Source organism: Lissotriton vulgaris, chromosome 3_1 (assembly GCF_964263255.1).
Source record: "Lissotriton vulgaris chromosome 3_1, aLisVul1.2, whole genome shotgun sequence".
Taxonomy (NCBI): domain Eukaryota; kingdom Metazoa; phylum Chordata; class Amphibia; order Caudata; family Salamandridae; genus Lissotriton; species Lissotriton vulgaris.
Window position 1 is genome coordinate 467,662,803 of NC_141689.1, and position 21,617 is coordinate 467,684,419.

At 48.0% G+C, this 21,617-nt stretch overlaps 1 protein-coding gene across 1 annotated transcript; it reads right to left on the minus strand.

Moving 5' to 3' along the window:
• Positions 1 to 16,907: 16,907 nt before the first annotated feature.
• Positions 16,908 to 19,173, minus strand: LOC147726630 (uncharacterized). Its single transcript, XM_086962960.1, has one exon. It carries the CDS (start codon positions 19,171 to 19,173, stop codon positions 17,485 to 17,487), a length of 1,689 nt encoding a protein of 562 aa, XP_086819086.1. The 3' UTR covers positions 16,908 to 17,484.
• Positions 19,174 to 21,617: the final 2,444 nt, after the last annotated feature.

Here is a 21,617-nt window from a genome sequence, read left to right on the forward strand (position 1 = left end):
TACTTCTTGAAGTGCGACACATTTCGGGCAACAGTTTCTCAGCCACGGGATGCAATAACCCGGGTTCCTTTGGCATTAACCACAGTCCAAGGTTCTTTTTCATATGGCATCTGAAATTTGCCTCTGGCAAATTGGTTCTTTAATAGTACCAAGTTCCCCTTTTCAAATTGCCGAGACTTGGCCTTCCTCCATCGACTGACTTGAGAGTACGCTTCCTTACGCCGAGCATCAACCCGGGAATCATCGGGTATTGGCGGCTGCCAGTGCGGGTGATGAGGTATGAAGTCGGTGACCACCGGGCCCATAAGCAGATGAGTGGGCGCGACGCCCGTGGTGGTATGGGGCGTCTGATGGTAGCTTCTCAGAAACGTGAAGATAGCCGGCTCAATAGATTGTCTTTTGTCATAGGCGATTCGAATCACTTTGTTGAGAGTCCTCATAAACCTTTCCGCTTCACCATTGGCTTGAGGCCATCTGGGAGTATTTTGGCGGTGTCAAATGCCAAGATTGTTGAGGTAAGCTGCCAGTTCCTGCCCCTGGAAAGGAGGCCCGTTATCTATTTGCAGCTCCTGGATGAGGCCATGGGCAGCAATGATCTTTTCAGTCTTCGGTGTTACCTCATTGGCACTAGGAGAAGCTATTATCTCAACTTCGGGATACTTTGAATGTTCATCAATGGCCACAAATGTATGCCGACCATCCGGCCGACTGCCGAAATCCAGACTTTCGCAGGACCACGGAGACATCGGCCGAGGTTCTGCAATGATGGGGGCAGGACGTGGCATCTCCCCCGTCACCTGACATGATGAGCAAGAACGGACAGTAGCCTCCACCAGTTCGTCCTTCAGTGGGAACCACACTTTGCTGCGGAGACGGGATTTAGTCTTTACCATGCCCTGATGTCCGATGTGAGCAAGCTGAACACACCTATTCGTTAAGGACGTGGGGATCACCAGCCGATGTCCCCTCAGCAAGCATCCCTTCGTGTCTTCGGTGAGCTCATCTCTGACGTGGTATAAGCTCTCCATTATCCACTGGGCAGATGGAGTCCATATCTTCCACTCCTCTTTAGCCTTGTGCGAATTGCCACTCTGGATAGCCGCCTTGGCCCTCTGCAGTCATCTTTGGAGGTCGCTTTTGTGAGATCACTCATAGATAAGGGAAGTGGACATTAGCGGGCCGCAACACACCTGACATACTCTTTGGTGTCAGCCGCTTCTTCCATTTCCAGGGCTGTTGCTGCTCGCTGGTGTCGAGACAGGTAGTCTGCAGGATAGCGAGATCCAGGTTGATATTCTACCTTGCAGTTATAATTTGGAAGTTGCAACATCCACTTCTCGATCCTGGTGGTTTAGTAGAAGTGCCGGAAAACAGAGCCACGAGAGGTTTGTGGTCTGTGGTCACTACAAACGTCTTGCCGTGACATACAGGTGAAAGTGACGGCACCCCCAGTGAATAGCAATGGCCTCCTTCTCGATTTGAGAATATCTCTGTTCAGTCTTGGTAAGGGACCGGCTTGCGAAGGCCACGGGGGCCCAGTCATTTTCCTGACGTATTTGCAGCAATACAGCTCCTAAACCCTGGGGTCCCGCATCCACCACTATCTGGGTCATCTTCCCCGGGTCGAAGTTGGCGAGCGTTGTGGCCTCCGAGAGTGCATTCTTGATCTCCTTGAAAGCCTTGGCTTGTTCCGGATCCCACTTCCACGGGACGAGTCCTTAGTAAGTACCTGCAGCAGTATTGTCAAGGTGGTTAAGTCACGAATGAACCTGCCGCAACAGTTCACCATACCGATAAAAACTGCGGACTTCCGTCACGCTGGCGGGAGCGGCTGCGTCTTTGATGTCTCAGACCTTTTCTGGATCTGGGTTGACTCCCTCTGAGGAGAAGGTGTAGCCTAAGAATTGTAGCTTTTTCTTCAGGAATTTTCACTTTTCACGTTGCAGGGTAAGTCCAGCATCTCGCAGCCGACGAAGCACTTGCGTGAGGCGAGGTTTATGTTCAGGAAGTGATTTCGCATGGACCATGATGTGGTCACTGACGTTGATAACACCGGGGATGTCCATGATCAGCTCATGTATGATGTTCTGAAAAACCTCCGCCGCACTGGACACCCCGAAACTCAACCGTGTATAATGGCGAAGTCCCACGTGGGTAGAGAAGGTGGTGATGTTTTGGGATGCTTCATTTAGCACCAACTGATGGAATCCTGACCGTAGATCAAGCTTGGCGAACCAACAGGTGCCGGCCATTTCCTGATGAGATTGTCTATAGTTGGGGTAATAGGTCATTCCCGTTTGATTGCAGCATTAGGGAGCCGCATGTCTACACAGATCCTCACCGCACCGGGCTGCTTAGGTTTCCGAGTGACAACGATGGGAGAGACCCAAGGTGTGGGCCCAGTCACCTTCTCAATGATCCCCGCGGCCTCCGGCTTCTTGAGTTCCTCTTCTACCTGGGGTCGCAGATGAAAAGCTATCCTCCGGTGCCGTAGAGCCACGGGTTGGACCGTTGGGTCGATATGTAGATGGATTTCTTTACCCTTGAATCTTCTGATTCCCTCGAGGACTTCTGAGAAGTCATCTAGCAATTGTTGAATTGACTCGTGATGCACGCTGAATGCAAACGTCACCACCCCTAAGTCCTCTGCTGCACGGCACCGAGCAACATCCCTTGACCATCTTCTGTGATGTAGACATTGGTGGTGATTTCATTGTCTCCATGGGAAATAGACGTTTTGAAGCGACATTTTATTTTCAGGGGCGTGTCTTGGCCATACGTGAACACCGTTATTGCTGAAGTACACAACTTGGGAGCCGGACACATGGTTCGATGGAGAGCAGAAGCCATGATGTTGATGGTGGCGCCGGTGTCCACTACAGCCATGATGTCCTGGGACCCCACACGAATGTTTCACTGCGGCAACCGTCGCGCTTTCAGTGAGGCAGCACCAACCATGTGTACTTTGTGGACTACCCGCTTTTCCTCCTCATCGTCGTCCATGTCACTGGGTGCCCTCGGGCAGTGCATTGACCACCTTCTCAAAATAGTTGAATCTCCCACATCCGGAGAACCTTTTTCCTTTGGCCGGGCATTCTGTTGCGGGGTGTGGAGATCCACCACAGTATCCACATGTTTTAGCTGGTCCCCCGGTTGCTGTCCCTGGTCCTCTCTTGTTCCATCGCAACGTGGTCTTGGTCTTGGTCGTGACCGCATTCACCGATTCAATCTTCACTGGGGCTTGGAGGGGTGCCTCCATGTGTGCTGCACGTGCCTTGGATAACTCCTTGGTGCGACCTAGGGTCAATATGTCCGTGAGGGACTTGCCGGACTTCTCTAGAATTCGCTCACGAAGTTTGGCGGAGGCACAACCCTGAATCACCTGACCTCTTATCTCTTCCGTCTCGTCTTGGAATCGGCACGTGGATGCAAGGTTTTTGAGTCTTGCGCGGTACGTGTGCAACGACTCTTTGGGAAGCTGGTGCGCTTACCTAAATATGAGTCTTTCGTAGTCCTGATTGGCCATTGGCTCAAAGTGTCCATTGAGGGCATTTATTAATGTGTGGTGATTCTGTGGCGTGGCTTCTACAAGCATCTTAGTGATTTTATGTATGTCTTTGCCTCCAAGGTGTAGCAGCATCGCTCTTTTCTGGTCCTTATGGACCTTGGTGGCCTTGAAGAAGATTAGCAGGCGGTCTACACAGTCTTTCCACTTGGGTGCTAGTGTTGAAGGCGACCATTCCACTATGAACGGCTCTATGCCCGGTATCGTGGACATGGCTGATGCTTTGGACCTTGTAAGTCTTGACTGTGTGAGCACCTTATTCTCTTGTGATTTCCTCCCCACAGCAGCTTTGCGCTCTCAGCGTGGGCGTCCTCTCTGCCCTTCACTGGGTTTTCTGCTACCTGGGCGGGGCGATGCGTGCACCCCGGGCTTGATGCAAGGTCCCCCCCCTTGATTCTTCCTCCCGGGCCGTCTACTGCCTCAGCTCACTTCCACTCACAGCCCTGCTCTGATGGTAGTCTAGTGCCGAAGCGGTGTCTGGGCTTTGTGCTCCCCTTTATGGCTTGTGGGCAGGCACTGCATGTACCCTCCTGCCTTGAATTATATGACCCGTGACAAGGCCTTTGTTCCCCTTTTGCCTGTGCAGAGGCCTCTCACTCCACTCCAGGGATGGAAAGGCCCGTGTCAAGGCCAAATCTTCCAGGCCTGTGTTGAGGCCTTAATTGCCCCCGTGTGCGGCGTTGTCGCGTGCCTCCTTCCTGGGCCCCTTTGATGACACAGGGGCACGGGGGCAGCACACACGAGCACAGGCCCGCCAAGCGCTCCGCACAGAACACACACGAGGTGCCGATGAGCAGGGCAGCACCTCTGTGCGCCCGCACACCTCTGGGATCTTTACCGTGAGGCGCCGCACATGGTGGGCCACGCGGGCGATGAGCAGCTTTGGAGACAGGCGCTGGGGCGGGCTCACCTAATTGGCCTCACCAGGCTACTTCAACAATGACTTCAGTCCCCTCACGGGACGCCAGGACCGCACAGCTCTTCACCGCCACACGTCGGGGCACAAGCACAGCGAGCAGGAAAACACGCTCGTGGCCGCCACTCCAACTGGTGCGAGGGCACGACCACTGAGGTTCCGTGACAATCGTAAGTGGTGTTTTCGACTCGCCCGAATATGGTCGAGTCTGGTATCTATGAACCGCAAATGACGAGTTTAGTGGGTGTACGCGTTTACGCTGTGCTAGCCTAAATCGTTTGTTTGTTTCGTGGGTTTCTTCATCTGAACCCACGGGTTCCATTTTAGATACGGCATCCATTTTGTTTCTTGCCCTCAAGTAGCCAGCGAACGGACGCTGTCCGCTTCATGACCCTGGGATTCCCAAACTCTTGCGGAAGACACGTGTTCCTTTGAGGGTGTCTTTATGATGAGGGGGATGACACTGTAAGGCAGATGGCCCCGCTCGAGGCTCATCTTTCCGTGCCGGTCTATTGTCTCAGTTGTGTATTCATTAGGCACGTCTCCTTTGATCCCTGCAATCGTGTTTCCTGATACCACCTCTTTTACACTCTCCTCGATCTGTTCGCTATCCTCGTCTTCCTCTGCATTTGTTTCTGTCTCTTCCCTGATTCGTTTACAGCCGAACGGAATGTACTAATGGTGGGAAGATGTACTTTTACAGTTGGGAACTGCCAAATGCTACTGTAATTATGTTCAAGGCCCTGAATACATGAAAGCGACCCCCTATGATATTTACTGTGGGAACCGGGTTGTAATCTTTTGTCCATCATGTTATCCTATGACTAAAAACTGCATAAAAAGAGCGATCCACAGATACAATTCGAAGCAGTCTCCTCGAACCTACACGTGTTGTACTTCTTGTGACTTCTGTGTTCCCTGCAGTAATAAATCTTGAATCTTTGACGCCGAAGTGTCCTGTGTCTCTGTCATTTGTACGCCGGAACAGGTTACCCACGAAGGTTTTAGGTGTTATCCCTGGCACCGCTGGGTCTTAGAAAAACCCAGTCCTTCAGTTGGCGCCCAATGTGGGGCTACATCAGCGGTACCGGTCCAAAGCCCGACGATCGTGAGGAACTTCGTGTGAAATCTCCGAGGGAAGGTGCACCCCGCTTCATCGATCCTGTTGTCGAAACAAGTGGCCCGACGACTTTTCCCGCGAAGATCCCCACCTCCTGATGGCTGCGACGGACTGCTGCCCTGACTGTAGACCTGTTTTGGCGCCTGGCGTAGACCTTGGTACAGCGAGACGATTGACGGGCCTTCCTGGTGACGCCACTGATCTTTGAGTTAAGTATTTGTGGGTCGCTCCCAGAGTCCTTTGTTGTTGTGGGTGCTTAGTTGTTGCATGGTTCCATTGCATTTGTGGTTCTTGGTATTTTGTTCTTTGTTGTGCTATTTGACGTCTGCAGTCGCCAAAAACCGAGGGTTTTTGCACTTTTGCAGGGACATTGTAATCCTATAACCCTTGACGTTTGTGAAACTCGGTTAGTGTGCACGATGCCTGGCCGTAGTACTTTGTTCAGTTGCTTTAGAGGTTGTGGTGCGGATTCCCGGCTGGAGGACTTGTGTCCGATACCTCCGGTTGGAACTCCAACTTACGAATTATATAGTCGACATGGTTTGGGTCCGATCACATTCAATGAGTGTTGGGTTCGCTACACTAAAAAAGACGGTGTCCTTAGTTGGCCACCTCATGGTAGTTTTGAGGCCCCGATTTTTAGATAATCTTGAAGCTAAATTGTTCCAAATAAAAGCAAGGCCGGCCATGTTTGATATTTTTCGGTTGTGGCGTAAAGAAGCCAAGCAGAAAGAAGTCAAGCAGCTTAAACATAATAAGAGGGAAGGTATCGTTACAACAATGAGAAATGCAGAGCAGTTTCAGCGAGATAAGGAGGAGAAGGAAAAGGAAGTTTTTGATAGGTTGCAGCGTATGACAGTGGATAAGTGTTACCCCGCTTTACCGACGGGTACGGATAAGAAGGGAGAGGAAGTAGTAGAGGACCCTTTGTTGTCCTATCTATTGAAGTCGCCACCTCCGTATGCACAGGATACCACAGTTCCTGTGGTTCCTCCTGTTCCTCAGCCTGTTCCTATTCCTCAACCTGCTCCTGTTCCTCCACCTGCTCCTGTTCCTACTGCTCCTCCGTCTATACCTTCTCATACTCCTGTTCCCGCTACTTCTACTCTTGTGGCTACTCCCGCTGTTCCTTCTGTTCCTGACTCTTCTATTGTTACCCCCTTGCTTCTCTCTTCTTCCTCGTCTGTTGGGCGGCGCATTCCTCATATTGCTGCCAATTTTTTCTCTTCTCTTGGACCAGTACTTGGGTCCGCGGGTTCTGATGCTCCCCAAAGACGAAGTCAGCTCCCTGGTGGTAGGGAACGTGACACGCTATATAATATGGTGACAAATTGGATTCGATATCCCTTTAGGAATCCTGCCAGTGTGGTTGCTGATACGTTTTCTCAATTCAATGAGCCGACACAAAGATACGTGTTTGAAGAAATGTGTAAGTTCCTATGCGATGTGATATCGGTTGATGCACCTGACGATGTATTGACTGCTCTGACTGACCTTCAGCTTCAGTTTGCGAGCGGAATACTTGTGGGTAGCAATGTTCGACGTGCAGTCGAGCACCTACTGTCTTTTCGTCCCACTATGACGCCTCGTGCATTGTTTTCAGATGAAACTGAGGGACTGACAGCAGCGCCTGGTCAGTATCCCATGCGCGAGGTTCCACCAGTGTGGATGCCAGGTAATCCTGGTGGAAATCCTGCGGTCCTGCCACACTTCCAGAGAGTGTGGATACATCTTCCGTGGAAAAGATCGGAAGTCTTGCAGGTGAAGCAATCTTTGCCTGACCCTCGCAAAAATCCTGCAGGGTATTATAAAGAATTGTAGCAGCTAGTGGATGCTACAATAATGAATCTTGCCGACATCGATTTGCTGTTCGGCAATGTCGTACCGCAACCGGTATGGGCAAAGATTCGTCAGCAGGATCATGCAGCAGAATTAGGTGGTGACTGGGCTGCACTTCGAGCCGCAGATGACTTGCAAGTCGGTGGGGCTAAGCCTGACCAGCTCATTACCGTTCTGCCACACAGAATAATCATCCTTATGAAAACGCTTATGCCAGCTATGAAGGTTAATTGGGACAAATTGTCCACTTGCAAGCAAAAGAAGGATGAGAGTGTCTCCGATTTCTTTACGAGATTTGAGGAGGCATTCATTGATCATAGTGGTCAAGATATGGGCACTGAGGGAGGTCAGAGGTTGTTCGTGGACAAATTTGTGTCGAATTTGTTACCGGACCTAAGCAACAAATTAAAGAATTCAGAGAGTGCGTGGGCTGTTTCCACCTCTGCTCAGATATTGGCTACGGCCCAATATTATGAGAATAGAGAGAAAGAGGAAAATGATCGTGCGGACAAAAAGACGAAAGAGCTCACAACAAAAGTGTTGTTGCAACAAGCGTATCCTCCGCGTTCGAATCAGAATGATTCGCAGCAGCGGAATCGATCGCAGTCTCAGTCAAATAGGCCACAATCACGAAATGACTCTTCTTCGTAGACATCTATGCTTGGGTACAATCAGTGTGCCTACTGTAGAAACGAGGGTCATTTGAAATTTGATTGTCCAGTTTTGTGTGACCGAAATAGTGGTAATTCATCTAGAGGAGGTCGTAGTGGTCCTCAGCAGGCTTAACGAGGTAGAGGTTGTGGTGTCACGCAAAATCAAAATGAACGTTCTAATAATTCTTCTGATTCTAATAATTGTTTTGATCAGCGTGGATCATCGCAAGGCAGATCCGCACAGTATAAGGTGGACGATTATTACGTCGATCAGGAAACTGACGACGGTAATTACTAGGACAGCCATAGAAAAGGAGAGGGAGTAGTATCAGTTCCGGTTGATCAGAGAGGGCCTTACGTCGCAGTTGCCACCTCGGGCGTAGTTGAGCCTTTTCTGTTGGACACTGGTGCAGCGAAAAGTTCCATCATGCATTCGAAACTCCCTGGCGCACCTTTGTCTGGCTTAACAAATGTTTCCGTTGGATTCTCTGGCGCCCCTGTTAGCAATCCGGTTTCACGCCCTTCGCCCCTTACAATTGGGCCTCGTGAGCTGCAAGCTCCTTTGATTTTGACTACTGGCTGTGGTGAAAATCTTTTGGGTCTGGATTTGCTGAAACGTCTGTATGCGACTCTGTATTGTTCTCCTGCGGGAGTAAAGCTTACATTGGGTGAGAGAGTTATCTCTCCTATGTACTTGTCCATCGATAAGCTCCCACCGGAATTGAGTTCTCTTCCTGCATCTTTGTGGGCAACGGGTCCCAATGACATGGGCCTGCTTGACATCTCCCCTTATGTTGTTCACCTGAAATCCAGTGTGCGTTTACCACGTATTCCCCAGTATCGTATCTCCCTTGATGGTGAGCGAGCGCTGTTAGTGATCATCTACGATTTGATCAAAAAAGATGTTATCGAGGAGACTCGGGGAAACGTGTGTAATAGCCCTGTGCTGCCCATTCTGAAATGCACTGATCCATCTAAGCCTCCTGTTTATCGTTTTGTCATCGATTTACGGGAGGTGAATAAAATTGTGATTCCTCAGTTCCCTGTGGTGCCCGACATTACGGCTTTACTGACTCTGATTCCAGCATCTGCATCCTGGTTCTCAGTGATCGATCTGAAGAATGCTTTCTTTAGCATTCCCATTGCTGAGGAGAGTAGGGACCTTTTCGGTTTCTCTCTAGGTGGCCGCAGCTTTAGGTTTAAACGCGCTCCCCAGGGCTACTGTGAGAGCCCATCGATATACAGCCAAGCCTTGAAGAGCCAACTTGACACGTTTGTGTTGCCGGCCGGTGCGGCCTTGATCCAATATGTCGATGACTTATTGGTGGCTGCGGACACACAGGACATTTGCAAAATTGCCACGGTGTCGTTGTTGCAGCATCTCTGTGACTTACATCACAAGGTGTCACCTTCTAAACTGCAATATTGTTGTCAAGAAGTAACCTATCTAGGTCACTTATTGTCAAAGGAGGGAAGAAGGTTGACCCCAGAGAGAATTGCAGCGATTGCTCGTATGACTGTGCCAACAACTCAGAGAGATGTGCGTGCCTTTTTAGGTATCACGTCATACTGCAGGCAATGGATTCCGAATTTTTCATTGCTAGCGAAACCATTGGTGGCTCTTACGTGCAAGGATGTTCCAACTCCTTTACCATGGACGGAAGAATGTCAGAAAAGTTTTTCTGAACTGCGTGATGCGTTGTGTTCGGCCCCTGTGTTAGGTACTCCTGACTACAGTAAGCCGTTTACACTATACGTTCACGAGAGGGAAGGGTGTGCGTTGAGTGTCTTGACGCAACAATTCGGTGGTAAGCAGCGTCCATGTGCATATTTTTCCTCGACCTTGGACCCGGTAGCTAGAGCATTGCCGAGTTGTTTGAGAGCAACAGCGGCAGCTGCGGTGTCCATCCGACAATCTGCAGGATTGGTCATGGATAATATGCCTACGGTGATGGTTCCGAATGCAGTTGACACTCTCTTAAATCGTACGAAAACTCAACATCTGACGAGTGCAAGGTTGTCTGGTTATGAGTTGACGCTTCTGGCAAGTCACATTCAAATAAAGCGCTGCAATGTCCTAAACCCGGCGACTTTGTTGCCAATCAGTATGGAATCAGATGAGGTAGCACCCCATGACTGTTACCTACGAACTGAGGAGGAAACAAAAGGTCGTGTGGACCTGAAAAACACTCCTTTGGAAGACCCCGATGGTACCTTGTATGTGGATGGTTCATGTTTTAAGTTGCCGAATGGTGTTGTGACGACTGCGTATGCTGTGGTGACGTTGAGTACGGTTGTGGAGACTGCGAGATTAAAACAGAATTCTGCACAGGCGGCAGAGCTGATTGCCTTGACCAGAGCGTGTGTTTTGTCGAAAGGGAAACGGGTGAATGTGTTTACGGACAGCCAGTATGCGTTTGGTGTTGCGCACAGCTTTGGACGATTGTGGAGAGAGAGGTTTTATGACATCGCATGGTACAAAGATTCAGCATGGACAGCTTGTGAATGATCTTTTGGATGCACTTACATTGCCCAAGCAGGTAGCGATTATTAAATGTAGTGCACACCGTAAGGTGACGGATGATGTTGGTCGTGGCAATGCGTTCGCTGATGAGATTGCTAAGAAGACTGCAAGGAATCTTACAACTAGAATGTATGTGACGAGTTCGGTAAGGTGGCCTGCAGAAACTGGTATGTGTGAAGACACTATCGAGAGTGTGAAAGCGATTCAGAATGAGGCCACTGAGACTGAAAAGACTAAGTGGAAAGAGAGTACGGGAAAGCTGGATGCGAATGGCTGTTGGATCGATTTGTCCGAGAATAAGAGGTGGATGTTGCCGGATGCGTATGTGCTAGCTGTTGTGACGATGGCACACGGCTTGTCACATATTAGTGCGAAAGGTATCTGTAAGTTGTTGTCCCCTGTATGGAAGAATGATGGTATCGCTAGGTGTGCTGAGAGATTGGTCCAGAATTGTATGATATGTATGATGTACAATCCTGGTAAGGGAACTCCTACACCCCCTGGCCATTTTGCTCCTCCTTCAGGTCCCTTTGAGGTGATCCAGTTAGACTTCATCCATATGGAGCGATGCAATAACCTAAAATACGTTTTAGTTGTGGTTTGCGCATTCTCCCGATGGATTGAAGCCTACCCTCTTAAAGACAATACTGCCCTGTCTACTGCGAAAGTCCTACTGAAGGAATACTTTCCTCGGTATGGAATGCCACGGATTGTATGGTCTGATAACGGAAGTGAGTTTGTGGGGAGTGTGATGAAGAGTGTGTGTAAGGGCCTTGGAATTACACAGAAATTCCACAGCGCCAATCATCCCCAGTCAGCAGGTTTGGTTGAGGGGTACAATGGCACCCTCAAATTAAAACTCGCGAAGATTCAGGCTACGACTGGTCTCTCGTGGCCTGACGCTTTGCCCTTAGCTCTTCTGTCAACTAGGGAGACTGTACACTCTCGAGTAGGGCTCAGCCCATATGAGATTGTGTTCGGCCGTCCTGCCAATGTTGGGGGGTCCCTAGACCCAGTGTGTTTTCTGATCTTGAGTACCCAATGTTGATCGATTATCTTCATGATCTGACTGCTAAACTGAGTTTAATTCACCAACAGGTCTTTGAAGCACTACCGACGCAGACGGAGGGTCCAGGCCACCAGCTACAGGCCGGAGACTGGGTGGTGACGAGGAATTTTGGCAGAAAAAGAAATCTTGAGCCAAGATTCATTGGACCCTATCAGGTGCTCCTTGCCACGAGGACTGCTGTTTGTTTGGAGGGGCGCAAGCACTGGGTGCATGCCACCCACACCAAGAAGGTCCCTATACCTTTGCCAGCGGACTCGTGGGTGAGGAAGGGCATCGCCTCGTCTGAAGCTGAGGTTGTACCGAACTTTGTCCCATTCAGCGACGCTCAGCCTGTCGGAGATACCTCAGTGCAGCCGGACGATATTGTTGAACATTTGTCATCGGAGGACTCAAGATCTGAACAATTGTCTGGCCGACAGGACTCTGTTTTAGCATCTGACCAACTGTTTGAAGATCAGACTCGTCCAGGGAGAAGCAGATATTTTCTTCGTTCCAACACCAGAGACAAATAAAAAATATTTTTGCTTTCTCCCCTGACATTTACGTTACCCCATTACCACTTCGAACATTTTTGAATAACTGTGATTTTCGTACATCTTGAGTCTTTTTCTGCACATGTGTATTTGTTTCCACAGCTAGGAGATTTTGTATATACTGTTTAATTAAAGTACTTTACATCCGGGTGGACCGTAGGGCTGTGCGGGTACTTCCTTCTGGTTAGTAGGTCCTGACACCAGGTCGGAGGCCGTCGATTCCTAGGAACTCCTGGGGATTGACTATTGCTACACAGAACGAAGTGCGTCAAGAACGTTGCGGACGGTTTTAGAGGATGGCTTTCTCGAAGCTGTCGGAATTGGAAAAGGCTCAAGCTCAAAGATTCGAACTGCATAGAATTGCACGTACTAAATGCTTCATGTTTCAGGTGTTCCTTCTATTCCTAACTGTTTCTTCGTTATTGGTGGGTGGGGTGTATTACATGATACAGTCATTGTTGCCTTCTGCCTCACCTACCCCTTCTTCTGACCCTAAACCTACCTCCACTGTCTCTCCTCATTCCTTCCACATCCTACCCCAACACGAGCAGGTTAGACGTGCGGAATTTATGAACAATTCCTTCGTTCAGCTCCTTCATCAGCATCAGTTGGTGATGAACACTACCAATTGTTGGGTGTGTGGGTTAATGCCACATACCACCGATAAGGGAATTCCGTACTCGGTCCTTCCTTACAGTTCCCAGGGTTCATCTCGAGCATTCCAAACAATGTTTCGAAGCGCACTAGATTCTTACCCCAATCGAGAGCCACGTTCTCCACACTTTGGTCCCGGCCTGTACCATAAGTCTTTGGCAATAGCGATTGCTGATTTAGATAGGGATATCTATGACTCATCGCTCATCCCAGAGGAAGAGGTGCGAGCCTATAGGGATCTGAGTGAGGCTGAGTATAGTGTGCTCGTGGGCGATAGACAGCTCAAAAGTTCATCTCCAATATGGATCGTACCCCACCTTGGTAATTTTTGTTTGAAAGGTCGTGGCCGAAGCCTGAGAGCTCACCTTGGGGAGAGTGCTTGCACTGAAACGTACGTTTTACCAATGCTCTCTTCCCCTGTTCTCCTGACTGCCAAGGGTACGTACTTTGTCTGTTACGACCGTGCATATACATGGTTGCCCCTTGACTTCTCGGGCACCTGTTATATTGCAAATTTGTTGCCACCGACTTTCACGGTTGCCTCAGATTATCACAAGACTAGAGTTGTGAGAGGCGTGATTAGCAAAGAAGACACTGCCGGTCAAGAAGCAGGAGACTTTTTCAAGGGTTTCTTGCCGTTTTGGGGACCTATGATCAATAGTAGGAACCTGAGACAGTTGACTCGAGTGGTGGAATCGACCGCTAATATCACTGCGAGTGCCCTTGGCAACATTACAGCAGAGCTTCAGGCTGACAGGCTTATGACGTTACAAAATCGTATGGTTTTAGACGTCGTCTTAGCAGATCGAGGTGGAGTATGTAAGGTGATCCATTCGAGCTGTTGTATTTTCATTCCTGACAACGCTCCGACTGTCTATAAAGCCATCTCGAAGTTGCATAAAATCTCCGAGTCCATACACGTGGACGTAGGGGATTGGACGCTACTAGGGTGGTTTTGGGGCCTAATGTCGACTTGGGGTTGGAAGATTCTGATGATCATTGGGGTTGTTGTAGCATTCCTGTTCACGTGTTGTCTTTGTGTGCAGTGTGGTCCTGCCTTATGTGGCCTCTGTGCTACGACGTGTATAAGGCGGCCGCCTGTTACCAAAGGAACGCTGATGGATAGAATTATGTTGCAGCAGCATCTGGATGGTCTGATGAATATCGAGATCGATTCTGATTCCGACTAGTGCTTGCCTACATGAGGGCAAAAGGAGCGTCTGAGGTTCCGTGACAATCGTAAGTGGTGTTTTCGACTCGCCCGAACATGGTCGAGTCTGGTATCTATGAACCGCAAATGACGAGTTTAGTGGGTGTACGCGTTTACGCTGTGCTAGCCTAAATCGTTCGTTTGTTTCGTGGGTTTCTTCATCTGAACCCACGGGTTCCATTTTAGATACGGCATCCATTTTGTTTCTTGCCCTCAAGTAGCCAGCGAACGGACGCTGTCCGCTTCATGACCCTGGGATTCCCAAACTCTTGCGGAAGACACGTGTTCCTTTGAGGGTGTCTTTATGATGAGGGGGGTGACACTGTAAGGCAGATGGCCCCGCTCGAGGCTCATCTTGCCGTGCCGGTCTATTGTCTCAGTTGTGTATTCATTAGGCACGTCTCCTTTGATCCCTGCAATCGTGTTTCCTGATACCACCTCTTTTACACTCTCCTCGATTTGTTCGCTATCCTCGTCTTCCTCTGCATCTGTTTCTGTCTCTTCCCTGATTCGTTTACAGCCGAACGGAATGTGCTAATGGTGGGAAGATGTACTTTTACAGTTGGGAACTGCCAAATGCTACTGTAATTATGTTCCGGGCCCTGAATACATGAAAGCGAACCCCTATGATATTTACTGTGGGAACCGGGTTGTAATCTTTTGTCCATCATGTTATCCTATGACTAAAAACTGCATAAAAAGAGTGATCCACAGATACAATTCGAAGCAGTCTCCTCGAACCTACATGTGTTGTACTTCTTGTGACTTCTGTGTTCCCTGCAGTAATAAATCTCGAATCTTTGACGCCGAAGGAAGTGTCCCGTGTCTCTGTCATTTGTACGCCGGAACAGGTTACCCACGAAGGTTTTAGGTGTTATCCCTGGCACCGCTGGGTCTTAGAAAAACCCAGTCCTTCACCACCCTTGTCGCCAATTGTTGTGTTGGCCACCTGACTGGGGGACAACACTGGGGGTAATGCTGGCTATGGGCCTATGGGGCACAGTTAAATGATCACAGGAGTCGGTAGTGCTGATGTAATTAAGCTTGCCTCCGCAGCCTGAATGGCGTGCGTGAGCGCGCACCTAACTTTTATCAAACTGAGGTCACATGACCTCCACGTTGAGTATGTGACCGTTGCGTTACGGGCACGATACTACAATGATGGCAAGCCACGCCCTCCCATCCTCATGCTTCTTTATGTAAATTTGGAACATATGGCCAACTCGAATAAGATGAATTGACATGGGTTGTGCTTTGAATGAAACCAGTTGACATGGATTTTAAAACAAATCAATCAAACTGACATGGGTTTTCATTTTTCATTATTTTTCAGCTGTAAGGTGAAATCTTGTGAATAGTACTAAGACGAGGCTGGATGAATGAATGTGAGTAGATGTTAGATATTACATAAAACATCCTTGAGGTCAACATGTAAATAATACACAATAATATATTCAGCTAATAAAATTATCAAAACCGATTTCAGTGACAAAAGTTTTAAAAGATAAAAGTTACTGTATTCATTAAACAACAGGTATAATTACAAAGTACCATCACCAGGATAATTTGGCATATTCAGTTCTTATCCAAGCTCCGTAAGCTGTGCGTTATGTGTGTTTGCGGACTGTTATAGCACAAACTTAGTTACAAAGCAGCAGAGCAGGATACAGACGTAACAAAATTATGTTATTTAAGTCAACACCTTCCATTTATTCAAACCAAACCTCAGGCACACACTACGTACAAATTATATAACAAAATGTTTTCACAATTTAGTATTCATCAAGCTTATGTTCTTGAATAATTCCAATATCCATACGAGAGTTGTAGTCATCCAAATCTTGGACTCCGGATATCTTTTATTGCAGATCATTTTCAGTGTTCAAGTAGCCAACACGTGTCTCGTCAGATTTAACAACTTCATCAGGGCTGTAGTTTTCTCTGAGAGTCAATAGTAGGTGGAAGGGCGAGATTTTGATCGATACCTTATCACTATTGATCTAAAACCCCGGTCTGGTCGACTGAACCTTTATTGCCTGTCATTGAGGGAAGAAAGTGCATCTCTTACCAAGTTAGTTCACCCAATAAAGGACTCCACCCAAAGGATCACAAACAACTTCTAGCTTTCAAAGATTTATTATAAAGTCAATATAAGTTGAAGATACAGGCATCTCAGAATGAGATTCACAAGATAAACAGGCCCAACTACATACATGTGCTCTCTGAAAGCCCTCAGACGAGCAACGGAAACTACAAGAACCAATTCTAGAAATAAAAGGGCTATTAGCATAGACACGTATTGTGATCTCTCAGTCATTTACAGCCGGAGGGAAAATACTGGTTAGGCTGTCCCTACCCTGCTCTAGATGGTATCCCTACTTAACCAGGTCTCAACCTATCAAAAGGTGTCAGCAGTGAATGACCCCCAAGGGAAGTCACCCACTCTCAAGCTCTTGGTGAAAACCTATAGTTCTCCAGTTATGACCCCTCTCTGCCTACCCATCCGCTCTCTAAAGGGTCCTCAGGCATCTGCTCTAACTCCACCCAGGGGTGCTGTCCCTAATGCAAAAACATAACAACATTTGGGACGCCCCTCGTGAGACGCCCCTCACGTGGTGTAGCTTCTGGCTTTTTCCATGATGAGGCTTCGTGGTTAGAGTTGACCTTGCTTCTCAGACTCTTCTCCGGCCCGCTGATACCCCTTAAAACATTCCGGAACCCTCCTCCATGTCTGGTCCGTCTCTAGAACAAACTTCTATTCATTCAATTATAATTGGATCCCCCCTTTTCTCTTGCAGACAGACATCGGCAGCAAAACCCCAATTCTCATAGACTTCCAACTAAGTTTGCAACATTCCTCGGCCCAAACCAGTATGTGTAAATCACTGTTTAAACAATTCAGGCCTACAGCATTTCTCATAATGATTATAGCATTCAACTTCTTCTTTAATTAATAGCATGTTAGTACTCCTATTCTATTATTCGGTAAACACATCTATAAATCATGGCCTATTAACGTTATTACTAAACATTAGTGCAATCCATGTCGTGAAATGAACCACCTTCCCCCTCCCTTCTAGCTCTGGCCCTGAGGCCTACCACGTTCTACGTTTAACCGTATGCCATCTTACATTTTAGCAGCTACACGACATGGATTCAGGAACAATCACGTCTAATAAAATCATATAGTTTCACACATTTCTGCATTAGTTCCACTTCTACTTAAATCTCTACATTAACTACACATTTCAGAATATAGATGTAGGTACTATCAGCACTCATGGCATTTCTCTTCATGACTTGTGCTTACTACGTGTAAGTGTGGTGTATTTCTACATTTAGGTCAGTTTGCGCTCTCTCAGTTCCCCCCTTTGATGACCTCTCGGGGTCATCATTAACATTTAAACTGCAGTGATTGCTAGCATAACTCGTTTCTGCGTCTCCAGAGCCCTCAGACTCCTGTACTGACTATCTTGTATGGCAGCCAATCTCTGCAGCTGTTCTCTCTGGGCTCTCTCTGACCTTCTTGCTCGGTACCATTTGAATACCCTCACCAATCCCCATAACACGATCCCACAGATCAATATTATGATGATAGGTTTTAAGATAGACCACACAAAGCTTTTGCCTAAGGTGGTGAGCCAACTTCCAGCTTCACTCATTCCATGGCCCACCTTTTCCCAGACATTTTCTCTACTCAGGTCTTTGATCTCCTTGTGAATATTAGTTATGTTCCTAATAACTTTCTCAAGGGGCTTTGAATTGTCTGGAATGTAAGTACAACATTCTTGGACCTTCAAAGCCTTACAGACTCCGCCCTCTTTTGCTAATAGGACGTCTAATGCAAGACGGTTCTGGAGAACCATAGCCCTTATCGATTGCATCTCTCCTTCTACCAGCATTAAGGACTGGGCAGTGCTGGCAGACAACCTGTCTACGACTGTTGCTAGTCGTCTAATTTTTACATCATTAAGGATTAATCCCAAAATAGGGAACACAGCTCCAAAGACATCTCCAATCATTTCTACATCTCCTACATCTCTCCTTCCTCTCGATGATGTCTTGCCCTCGATGATCTCTAAGTCTTGGGCATGATATATTTTGGGGAAGATAATTGCCAAGTAACATGAGCCATACCAATTGTCAGGTAGCCTCACGTAGGCATTTCTTCCACATACAAAATATACATTTGGAATCACTTGCATTCCCTTCAGGAAGTCCTTGGTATAGTACTCTAAATTGAAAGCATGTTCACAGCTAACTTCTCCCACGTATACATTTTCATAATACGTTTTGGCTCTGTGAAGACATAACTTTCCTCTCTGCGTTTTATCCAAAGCTATCGGACCACTACTACCCTTTCTCTTGTGTGCCTTCTCTTCTTCGGTCCAATCTGTTTTCCATTGTCCTGATTTTTTCAAAATCTTTTGTCTCCTATTTCGATCATCCACCTGCCCTATGAACTTCTTCTCGACTTCTGACACCTTGCATGTCAGATTATTTCTACGGGCATGTGAAGTATCTAAGGTAATCCAAGGAATGAAAAACTTTGCCAACCTGTCTTCACTTTTCCAGTAGTCCCATTTATTCATTTGTTTATAATTTGGGACTTCTGGTAACACTGCATCATAATTGGAGAAATAGTATTCAAAACTATCTCTCCCATAAAATATACTAAGCAACAAGCTACATGTAATGCCATATGTCAGCGGGAGGTGATGATATCGAATGCCTTCATCTACAGACGCCGGCAACTGCATGCAAACATAGCAGTCCTTAACCTCCATGGCATCCACGTATTCATATAGAAGTTTAGCATAAGCATTTGACCTAAAGTCACCTTGGGACTCATCTACATGTAACCTGCGGGCTTCTGCAGCTAATAACGCTTTTTCTCGAGTGTTTTCCCTTTTCTCCCCAGCAACGGTGGGGGTAAGCGTCTCTACAGATTTCACATCGGTTACCTTTGCCTCCTCATCACGTCCCTCTACATAGGAAACAGTTACCACTAAAGCTATTAATATTATCACTCCTACTATTAGTGTGCCTATTATACATTTAGCTCTGCGGTTCTGGGTGCCGGCTTCCATTTCGTCAGACAGTATGGCTCTCTTGTAACCCAGCACAAAGTTCTTTTCTTTTCGTTCCTTTACAGTCTCTTTTACTCTTCTTGCTCTTAGAACCACACAACTGGAAGCTGACAACCTTCTTCGCAAAAGTCCTTTAACAGTTCAATATAGACAACCCTAGCCCTTCTCCATCAACTCAGGGAAAGTCCCTAAGATTCTCTGCTTCCTGGGCGCTAGGTAATCTTCTTTTCTTCACGCTTATTTACAAAGTCTTTTAAGCATCAACTATCAGGCGGTCGCCTGCAGCTTCGACAGCAAAGTTCAATATTTCCAAACGAAGATTGTGCTCTTCATGGGCTGTTATTTTTGTACCAAAATCGGGGAATTGCAATTCTGTGAGAAACATGTGCTTTAACTTGCTGAGGCGGGGAGGACGGGGGAGCATGAATGTCAGTGACCCTTCTTGTTCGACTCCGGGTACTAACAGTCTTATTTCCACTGTGACGATGGGCTCAGAACTGGACACTACCACCGCTCGGATCCTCCCTATCTCCGGTTTCGAAGACATTTGTCGCCAGATATGTCCACTCAGGGGTGGAGTATCTTCTGTTAGGCACACGCACTCTTCTTGACCTCCTCAAGTCCGGTGCTTCAGCGCCCTGAGCACCTTCTTCCGGGTCTGAGTCTTCTGATATCGGAGGAAGGGTTCTCTCCGGAGTTGACCTCAGGCTAGAGCTCCTTCTTTGCGGCCAATCAGCTTCTCCACGTACCCTTCTACTCCTTCTTCTTCTGGTTTGTTCACGCTCTCTGTCAGACCTGTCAGTGTCTGACTCGTACTCCCAGCTACTTTCTCCTTCAGTAGCGTCGTCTGTTTCGCTGCTGTACTGACCGTCCTCAGCTTGGTCAGACTCGTTCCCTGCTTCCACTGGCACCTCTACAGCTTGGCTAGCCCCCTCTATGGCTTCTCGGTCCGCAGCTAGACGTCTATCCGAGAGAGGAGCTGTTTCTTCCAGAGGTGCTGGAACCCTCCGCGTATGTGACGCGTGGATCCAATTGGGCAGGCCTCCCACCTTCACAGCCGTGTTCGTGATCAGGATGATCTGGAAAGGCCCACGCCAACGAACATCCAGGCAGCTTCTTCTCACGTGTTTTTTCACCAGGACCCAGTCCCCAGGCAACAGGTCATGACACGGGTCCTGGCACGATGGAACCTCGGCAGCCTGCACCTGAAGGGACACAGAATGAATGGCGTCAGACAGCCCCTTACAATAGTCCAGGATCATATCATCTGTGATATTTAACAGTGCAGTAGTTGGGACAGATGGCAACCTCATTGCTCTCCCCATTAACACCTCATGTGGTGTCAGCCCCGTTCTTCTGTCTGGGGTACTACGGAGGCTCATAAGGACCAATGGCAAAGCGTCAGGCCAACTCAAGGATGTTGATGAACACACTTTTGCGATTCTGGCCTTGATGGTGCCATTGATCTGCTCCACAATTCCTGAGGCTTCTGGTCGGTAACTGCAATGTAATTTTTGATCTATATTCAGAGCCGCACAAATCATTTTCACAAGCTCGCTGTTGAAATGCGTTCCCCTATCTGATTCCAAAGAGGCCGGCACCCCGAAGCGCGGGATAAGCTCCCTAAGCAGTAACTTGGCTACTGTGAGGGTGTCGCACCTACGTGTAGGGTATGCCTCAACCCATCTGGAGAATACGCAAACAACCACCAGGACATAGCGGAGGCGGTTGCACCTTGGCATTTCAATAAAATCTATCTGCATTCGATTGAATGGACCTCCTGACCTCCCTATGTGGCTCAGTGCAACTGGTGTCTTTTTCCCTACATTCAACTGCTGACACGTCACACAACGCTGGCACACTGCTTCAGCTGCTACTCTGAACTTAGGGTTGTACCAGGTCTGTCTAAACACTCTCAGCATAGCATCTCTTCCTAAGTGGACAGGACCATGTATGTGTCTGGCCATTGGGCTCACCATCTCATTGGGCAACACTGCTCTGCCATCTGCTGAGACCCAGAAATGGGCCTCACCCACCACGCATCCTGCTTTTTGCCATGTTTCTTTTTCACAATCAGGAGCATTTTCTTGCATGTCTTTCAATTCGTCCCAAGTATCAACAGTTTCTAATATCATGGCTAATTCAGTCCTTACATTTATTCCACCCACTTCCACCTCTGTGAAAGAGTACCCTGTTTCCGCGCAATACCGCGCGACTTCGTCGGCATATCTATTGCCTTGTGACACGAAGTCCATATTTCTGGTATGTGCGGTGCACTTCACAACTGCGATACCTGCTGGACATTGCAACGCCTCTAACAACAGGCGCACAAACTCTCCATTGCGAATGGGAGAGCCTGAAGAGGTCATGAAACCTCTTTGAGACCACAACTGCCCGTAATCATGAACTACCCCGTAACCATATTGGCTGTCAGTGTATATGGT

Coding starts and splice junctions, on each gene's coding strand:
- LOC147726630 (XM_086962960.1), bottom strand. CDS start 19,173: ATGGAAGCCGGCACCCAGAACCGCAGAGCTAAATGTATAATAGGCACA.